Source organism: Chrysochloris asiatica, unplaced genomic scaffold (genome assembly GCF_000296735.1).
Source record: "Chrysochloris asiatica unplaced genomic scaffold, ChrAsi1.0 scaffold00042, whole genome shotgun sequence".
Lineage (NCBI taxonomy): Eukaryota > Metazoa > Chordata > Mammalia > Afrosoricida > Chrysochloridae > Chrysochloris > Chrysochloris asiatica.
The window spans coordinates 832,697-842,351 of record NW_006408560.1 but is presented as its reverse complement, the minus strand read 5'-3'; the positions used below and the strand labels follow the sequence as shown (position 1 = coordinate 842,351).

Sequence of the window (9,655 nt, the reverse complement as noted above, 5' to 3'; positions counted from 1 at the left end):
GATGGAAGGCAGAACTAGTGAGCTGGAAGACAAATCTCTCAATTCCGCTAAGATATAAGAACAAGAAGAAAAAAAGATTAAAAACTCTGAAGAAGATATAAGATTCTTGTTGGACAACATGAAGAGGAATAACTTATGAATTATCGGCATTCCAGAACAAGAAGAATCACACAAGTGCACAGAGGATATAGATGAAGAACTGCTGGAAGAAAATTTCTCTAATATCCTGAAAAGTGAAAAAATAAACATTCAAGAAGCTCAATGAACCCCAGGAAGGATAGACCCCAAAAGAAAATCACCGAAACATACCATAATCAAGCTCTCCAAAATCAAAGATAAGGAGACAATCCTGAAAGCAGCCAGGGAAAAGAAAAGTGTTATATACAAAGGCAAGCAAGTCAGATTAAACTTGGATCTCTTAGCAGAAACCATGCAGGCAAGAAGACACTAGGGAGACATATATAAAACCCTGAAAGAAAAAAACTGCCAACCAAGAATCCTTTATCCAGCAAAGCTATCAAACAAATACGATGGTGTAATCAAAACATTCCAGGATAAACAGAAGCTAAGGGATTTTTCCAAAGCCAACCCTGTGCTATAAAACATCCTAAAGGGAGTTCTGTGGACTGAGAACCAACAAGAACAGACAACAACCAGAGATTGACATACGTGGCAGCACCTCCCAGGACTAAATTGACAGATGGAAGAGTCGAGAACAGAACAAAACTATAAGAACAAATTCAGAGAATCTGGGAGGTCAATCTATGATCAAAACAATTACAATGTGAAAGAAGGTAAACACGTAGGAACAGAGATCCAGATGGTGAGAAGGTCGGGTAGATTACAGGATAAAATAGACTGCACTAAATGGAGAGAAGAGTTAATGGGCTATAAGTCAACCTCAAAGAAAATTAACACGTCACAACATGCCAAGAAAATGAAAATCCAAGAAGAATATGGAAACGTTAAAACAATGAGGAAACTCACAAGAAAAAACACAAAAACCATGCACTCAACAAAGAAGACATGCAGAAAAAAGAAAGCAGAAACATCACACACACCCACACACACAAAATAATAATGGCAGCAATTAATCCATACCTATCAATAATTCTTCAGACGTATTGTCAGGAGGGACCAGTCCCTTGAGAAGGATATTATGTTTGGTAAGGTGGAGGGTCAGAGAAAAAGAGGAAGATCCCCAACGAGATGGATGTAAATGGATGAAATGTACCAATTAAGAGACAGAGGGTGGCAGAGTGGATAAGAAAACAAGATCCTTCATTGTGCTGTCTGCAAGAGACACATATTACACAGAGATAAAAAACAGATTAAAAGTCAAAGGATGAAAAAAATATACCAAGCTAATTGCAATAAAAAACCAAAAGGAGTGGCAGTACAAATCTCTGATAAAATAAACTTCAAGGCAAAAACCAGCACAATAGATAAAGATGGACATTATCTCATGATTAAAGGGACAATTGAACAAGATGGCATAACCATAATAAATATCTATGCTCCCAATGAAAGCACTCCAAAATATATAAAGCAAACTCTAATAGATGTGAAGAAAGAAATAGACAAATCTATAATAATTGTGGGTGATTTTAATACACTGCTTTCAAAAATCCAGTCTGATCGTCTCTGTCTTTTAACAGGAGATTTGGATCCATTATGTCTATGTTGACTAATGATGTATGTGAATTGTTTTTAACTAATCTATTTTGTATTTTCTATTTACTTTCTCTTTCTATGAGCCTTTTTTCCTTCCATTCTTGATTTGTTGGGGTTTTCTTTCTTTTTTCATTGGCAATCAATTTGATGACCTAATTTTGGACCTCAATTAAGCAAGATGTTCCCCCTCACCCCCCAAAAAAGATTCCATTTTTCTTAATAAGAATCCTGGTGTGGTGCTGTTGAATAAGCACTTGACCACAAGGTCAGTGGTTCAAACTCACCAGGTGCTCCTCAGAAACCTTATACAAGTTTGCTATGAGTCAGAACCAACTCAGTGACACTTAAAAACAACAAAATTTTAAATTAATCAAGTATCTTGACTTTCTTCCAAAGTAATACAAGGTCTTATCAAAATTATTTAAAATTTGTTTCCCCTTTTGCCACTTATCCAGTTGCCTAATTAGCTTTTATCTTGTTTTCTTTGTTGTTACCAGAAGTTAAACATTATTATTATCATTGATTTATATACTTATTGGTGCTTCGATTAAGCCCTGTGTTTACCATTTGTTTTGTAGAACATTCCTTCTTACAGTTTATATTCTGGTATCTCCTCTAGAAATTCCTTCAGGAGGGGTTTGTTATTGTTGCTATGGCTGCTGCTGTTGTTGTTGTTAAGTGCTGTTGAGTCAGTTCCGACCAATAGCAACCCTGTATAGGGTTTCCAAAGGAGCTTTGGTAGTGCAGTGGTTATGAATTGGGCTGTGAACCACAAGGTCAGCAGTTCGAAACTATAGCTGTTCTGCAGGAGAAAGATGAGGCTTTCTGCTCTCGTAAAGATTTACAGCCTTGGAAACCCTGTACAGGGTCGCTATGAGTCACAACCAACTCCAGGGCACGTCACCATCCCCACCACCATAATGTGTCCTAAAATGTCCGAGTCCCTTAGGAAGGAAATAGGAAGTGGCCAGAAGGACTCATGTCTTTGTCTTTATCTAATGCCTTTTTCTCTTGTCCCTCCTGGTGAATGGGACCTCTGGGATTCATGGTGGGTTGACACTATCCAGCAAATTGATTGCCCATGGAAAAAGAAAGAAAACCCCAACAAATCTGTCTCAGTATTCTGTTTTGTTAGAAGTTATACTTTTTAAAATCAGGTTCTCCAAAGTGAACATGAATGGAAATCTATTTAATTTGTTTCAAACTCCTGTTGAATATATATTTTTTAATATTTTTGCAGGCATGGAAGGAAGAACAAGACCGATTAGCAGAAGAGGAACGCTTAAGGGAAGAAAAAAAAACAGAAAAGAAAAGTAAAGAAGTTGGTAAGAAGAAAAGTAAGGTAGAACAGGAAGACAGTAAGGCTTTAAAGAAAAAAGCTTCTTTTAAGGATAGAAGTACAGAAGAACAAACAAAGATCCCAGAACTGTTAGAGGAGCCCATCCAGCAACCAGAACCTGAAATTGTTTACCCGGTAAAATCTATTTCCTGTAAACTTCCTGGGGCCATTCCTAACTGTTTTGGGAAAATGGGGCTTATGTGGAAACACATTTGATTCCATTGTTTTCATGACAAGGCAATGGATTTCTGTATAGTTGAGCTCAGACTTGCAGGCCCTCCCAGGATAGCTACAACCTTCTGTAGTTAATCACCAAGATAAGAACAGCCTCAGGTCAGTTACTAGAGGCAGTAAAGATGTCAGTTTGACACAAAAGCTTCATTTAGGTATAATTAATTGGACCTCTGGTGTGGCACTGTAGGATCTGCACTGGAAGTGTGAACCACAAGGTCAGAAGTTCAAACCCACCAGCTGCTCCTCAAATACCCTGTATAGTGTCAACTATGAGTCAGAACCGACTCAATGGTGTTTCACAATTTACAGCCAAGGTGTACTAGTGGCATAGTGGGTTAAGCATTGGGCTGCTAGCCACAGGTCAGCAGTTCAAACCCACCAGCTGCTCTGCTGGAGAATAGTCATGCTGCATGCTTCCATGAAGATTTGTAGTCTTGGAAACCCTATATAGGGTCACAATGAGTTGTAACTGACTAGCTGGCAGTAGGTTTTTGCTTTCTAGGTTAATTTGGACACATAAACATTGTCTTTACTGACGGTAGTATTTGCTGAGGACAACCATGTTTCTAGCTGTCTGCTTCCATGAAACCTTCCCTTTGCAATAACTCTCACCCTCAGGCAACAGCTAAGAAAACTTAGTTGTATTGTAGGATTAGCACTGGACTACTAACTGCAAGGTCTGAAGTTCAAACCCACTAACTGCTGCTCAGGAACCCTATAAAGTCAGTTGCTATGAGTCAGAACTGACTCAACAGCACTTAATAACAACAAGCGTGGACAAATGGAAAAAAATTTAACTCTCCTTTTCATTTGTTACTCCAACGTCAGTAGTTTCCACTCATTAGCAGGCCGCAGAACTCCCCAGACATCTTTTAAAATGCAATTGCTTTGCCAGACCCCCCAGAATGTTTGATTCTGTAGATTTGGACTAGGACCAATGAATTTGCACTTCTAGCAAGTTCCTAGATGAAACCGTACTAGGAGAACCACTGCCCTATGTTCCCTTCTTCCTCTCTGCCTTTACTAAGTGGCCCCATGTTTAATCACCCAAGTGCCTCACTCTTCCCATTTTACCTAGGAATTAAGAATTAATCAAATAAATCTCTATTAATAGCAGTTTTATATTAAAAAAAGAAATAATTATTATTTTACATACATCTTTCTGAAGTGTAGTGTCATTAACCCTCAAAATAACAGTTCATATTTAAACAGAAAATGATCAATTAAATAGCAACAAATTTCTGCTCACATAGCTTTGGCTATATTATTATGATTGATTTAGACTGGGTTATGAGGATGATCTAAATAACAGAGTTTAACATTGTGGAACTCCCTAAATTGTGCATCTCGTTGCAATACCACAGGAAAGAGGCTAAAAATAATGATGGATATAACTTCTAAGTCTGCAAAGTGACAAATTAGGTCAATTAATCTTATGTTAACTGTAATTAGCTAACACGGGTGAGTTGATTTTTGTCAATTACGGTTCCACACTCAAAGCATGATGCTGTCTTTTCTAGTTTCGAGGATACAATATGGGAAATATACCTATCCAAATCTCAGGGACAAATTACTATCTGTACCCTTCAGATGGAGGACAGATTGAAGTCGAAAAGACATCGTTTGAACAAGGTACATTTTGAAAGCAGCCGGCTATTCGCTTGAAAAGTGTGTTAACCCATTTTAGCCTTGAAGATCTTCCTGAAGATTATGGGTGAGATTGATGATGGGGCCTCTGCAGTTCATTACATGTGTCACGTCCCAAATTTTTGGACCTCATATTTAGAAGAAATATATTTATACGAAATGTAATTCTTCTATTATAATGGACTCTACAAGGCATAGGCCAGAGTTTTGCTCAGGCACACTAGTATAATAATATCAAATGCTAAAATATGAAAAAACTTACATGCCACTAATAAATAACATAATAGTAACTGCAATAAGTATAATAATTAATTAGTAGTATGAGTCCAAAAACATCCTGTTATCTCAGAAACCAAGGGCACACTATGAGTTCAAAAGATCGTTCTGGCTTGAACTCTGCAGCACTGAGCTTGGGACATGTTCAGAGATTTAGTTACTTCAACTGCAAAGAAACTGTCTTTGGATTAGAAGTTCTTTAAGTGGGAAAGGTGTTTGGCAGGAGAAAATGCTTAATTCTACAAAAGGGAAGAGCAGGACCCAGGCCCTAAGGAGGCCTGGACATCCTACAAGCATAGCCTTAGAGATCTGTCAAGTAGATTCGGAAAGCTGCATTTTATTTGACAAGTTATCATCTAGTGATGGGGGGCGATGGCCTCTGAGAACGCTAAAGTGGTCAGTGCAGAGGAAATGTGATCATGGTCAAAAAATGTGTTTAATGGTCAAAAGATGATGCACCCCAGCAAGGGTCACTATTAGCTCACTACTCCCCTCCCCATCCTTCCTCCGAGGACACCAGCCTGCCCTGGCTGTCTCCTTCCACTCTGACTTGCTGGAGCACAAAACTCAGAGGGTCCCAAACACTCACCCACTTGTTGCATTTGCTTTCATACTATGTTTTCCCTTCTTCCTTTCTACTTTCTTCCTCCCCTCTTTCATTTCACTGGTTGTTGTTCTCTCATGAGGAAATCATTGCCAGAGTTAGATGTTGTGCCTTATGGAATCATGGCCCAAGTGGCAGTATCATTAGATTTTAACTATAACACCAAACAAAAGATCTTATCAATAAATGATTTTTAAAGTTAAAAAATATTTGGAAATTATTTAAATTATTTAAAGAACGATTTGTTTATATAATGATTGCCAGATAGTCTATTTTGTTGTGGTGATAGTTAGGTATCCTCAAGTAGGTTCTGACTCATAGAGACCCTGTGTGCAACAGAACAAACCACTTTGTGGTCCTGTGCCAGACAGGACCTCACAATTGCTGTTATGTTTGAGCCCATTGTTGCTGCTACTGTGTCAATCTGTCTTGTTGGAGGTTTTCATACTTTAAATAGGTCTTTTGCAGCAGAGTTTCCTAACGCAATATATCTTTTGATTTCTGGACTGCAGCTTCCACGAATATTGATTGTGGCTACAAGCAATTTGAAGTCTTTGGCAACTTCAATCTTCTCTCCATTTATCATGATGTTATTTATTGGTCCAGTTGTAAGGATGTTTGTGTTCTTTACATTGAGGTGCAATCCATACTGAAGGCTTTGATCTTCATCAGCAAGTATTTCAAGTACTCTTCACTCCCAACAAGCAAGGTTGTGTCATTTGGCAGGTTATTAATAGAGCTTCCTCTAATCCTAATACCACATTCTTCTTCATATACTCCAGCTTCTCAGAATATTTGCTAGGCATACAGATTAAATAAGAAATAAGTATGGTGAAATGATACAATCCTGGCCCACACCTTTGCTGATTTTAAAGCATTTACTATCCCCTTGTTCTGTTTGAAAACAGCCTCTTGGTCCATATATAGGTTCCTCATGAGTACAGCTAAATGTTCTGGAATACCCTTGTTCACAATGTTGTCCATAGATTATGACTTTGCACAATCAATAAAATGACTTTGCACAATCAATAAAACACAAGTACACATCTTTCTGGCATTCTATGCTCTTAGCCAAGATTCATCTGACGTCAGGAATGATATCCATACATCCATGACTTCTAAATCTGGCTTGAAGTTCTGGCAACTCCTTGCTGATGTACTGTTGCAGTCATTTTAAAAAAAATTATCTTCAGCTAAGTTTTACTTGCCTGTGATATTAATGTTATTAACAGTTTCATATTCCATTGGGTCACCTTTTCTTGGAATGGGGATAAATATGGATCGCTTCCAAACAGTTGGCCAGGGAGCTGTCTTTCAAATGTCTTGATTTAGGCAAGTGAGCGCCTCGAGTGCTGAATCAGTTTTTTTGAAACATTTCAGTTTGTACTCCATCAATTCCTGGAGCATTGTTCTTTGTCAGCGCCTTCGGTGCAACTTGGAATTTTTCCTTCAATACCATCAGTTCTTGATCATACGCTACTTCTTGAAATGATGGTGCTATGATCAACTCTTCTGGCACAATGACCCTATGTATTCCTTCCACCTTCTTTTGATGCTTACTGTATCATTCAATACTTTTCCTACAGAAGTCTTCAAATATTGCATTTCAAGGCTTCAAATTTTTTCTTCAATTTTTTCAGTTTGAGCAATACTGAGGGTGTTATTCCTTTTTTGTTTTCTAATTCCAGATCTTTGCATGTTTTATTATACTAATTGACTTTGCCTTCTTGAGCTACCATTTGAAATTTCCTGTTCACTCATTTACGTCCTCATTTCTTCCAGTTACTTCAGCTTCTTTGCACTCAAAAGTAAGTTTCAGAGTCACTTCTCACATCCATTTATATCTTTTCTTTCTTTCCTGTCTTTTTAATGAGCTTTTTGGCTTTCTTCCTTGATGATGTTCTTCATGTCATCCCACAGCTCTTTAGTCTTCAGTCATTAGTGTCCAATGCATCAGATTTGTTCTTGAGATGGTCTCTAAATTTAGGTGGGATATATTCAAGGTCATATTTTTCCTCTCATGGCTTGTTTTTATTTTTTTTCAGCTTGAGCTTGAGCTTGAATGCAAGTAATTGATGGTCAGTCTGTTCCAAAGTAAATCTATGAACTTGTTTTAGCTGATGATATTGAGCTTCTCCATTGTCTTTTCCAACAGATACAGTCAGTTTGATTTCAGTGAGGTCTATGAAACCTAATGAGGTCTACACAGTTATTATTGTTGAAAAAATGTATTTACAATAAATCATTGATCTTGCAAAACTCTATCATGCTTTCTCCAGCACTATTTCTATCATCAAGGCCATGTTTTCCAAGTACAAATCCTTCCTATTTGGTTCTAATTTTTGCATTCTAATCATTAGTAATTATCAAAACATCTTGATTGCATATTTGATCAATTTCAGACTGAAAAAGTAGGTAGAATTAGTTCATTTTACAACACTGGCTTCAGTGGTTAGCACGTAAATTTGAATAATAGTGGTATGAACTGGGCTTCCATGTTGTTATTGTTGTTGTTAGGTGCCATAAAGTTAGTTCAGACACATGTTGTTGTCATTGTTAGGTGCCATCGAGTCGATACCAACTCATAGCAAACCTATACACAACAAAACAAAACACTGCCCGGGCATGAGCCAACCTCACAATCGTTGCTACGTGTGACTCCATTGCTGCTAACACTGTGCCAATCCATCTCGTTGGGAGTCTTCCTCTTTTTCGCTGACCATCCACTTTACCAAACATGATGTCCTTCTCCAAGGACTGGTCCTTCCTAATAAATATGTCTCAAGTATGAGAGACAAAGTCTAGCCATCCTGGTTTCTAAGAAACTTTCTGGCTATATGTCTTCCAACACAGATTTGTTTGTTCTTTTGGTGATCTGTGGCATTTTAAAATTCTCCTCTAATACCATAACTCAAATGCACCAATTCTTGTATGGTCTTCTTTATTCATTGTCCAACTTTCACATGCACATGAGGTTATTGAAAATACCGTGACTTGGATCAGATGCACCTTAGTCCTCAAATTGACATCTTTGCTCTTGAACACTTTAATGAAGTCTTGTGCAGTAGATTTGCTTAATGCAATAAATCATTTGATTTCTTGAGTGCTGTTTTGTGAATGTCGATAGTTGATACAAGCAAAATGAAATCTTTGACAACTTCAATCGTTTCTCCATTTATATGGATATTATTTATTGGTCAAGTGGTGAGAATTTTTTTTTCTTTATATTGAGGTGCAACCCTTACCAAAGGCTGTGGTCTTTGATCTTCATCAGTAAGTATTTTAAATCCTGTTTGCTTTCAGCAAGCATGGTTATATCATCTGCATACCACAGGTTGTTGATGAGTCTTCCTCCAATCCTGATGCCATGTTCTTCTTCATATAATCCAGCTTTTTGGATTATCTGCTCAGCATACAGATTTTAAACTATTCAGTGTTTTCTTGTTGTGTTCCAACAACTGCCTCTTAGTCTATATACAGGTTCCTCATGAGCACAATTAAGTGTTCTGGGAATACTCATTCTCCACAATGTTGTCCATAGCTTATCATGATCCATAAAATTGAAAGCCTTTGCATAGTCAATGAAGCCCAGGTAAACATCTTTCTGATATTCTCTGGTTTCCAAAAAGATCCATCTGACATCAGTAATGATATCCCTTGTTCTACATCCTCATCTGAATCTGGCTTGAACCTCTAGCATTTCCCTGTCAATGTACTGTTGCATCCATTTTTTAATTCTCTTTAGTAAAATTTTGCTTGCATGAGTTATCAATAATATTGTCTGATGATTTCCACATTCTATTGGGCACCTCTCCTTAGAATGGGTACAAATACAGATCTCTTCCAGTCAGTTGTTCTGGTAGTTGTTTTCCAAATTTCTT

General features: G+C 37.6%; 1 protein-coding gene across 1 annotated transcript in view; it reads left to right on the top strand.

Annotated features, from left to right (window-relative positions):
* The window catches only part of SPAG17 (sperm associated antigen 17), a 324,904-nt gene that overhangs the window by 203,598 nt on the left and 111,651 nt on the right, over positions 1 to 9,655 (top strand). The window contains 2 exon segments of the mRNA XM_006861302.1: positions 2,915 to 3,148; positions 4,768 to 4,879. Of these exon segments, the coding sequence (XP_006861364.1) occupies positions 2,915 to 3,148; positions 4,768 to 4,879 (346 nt within the window).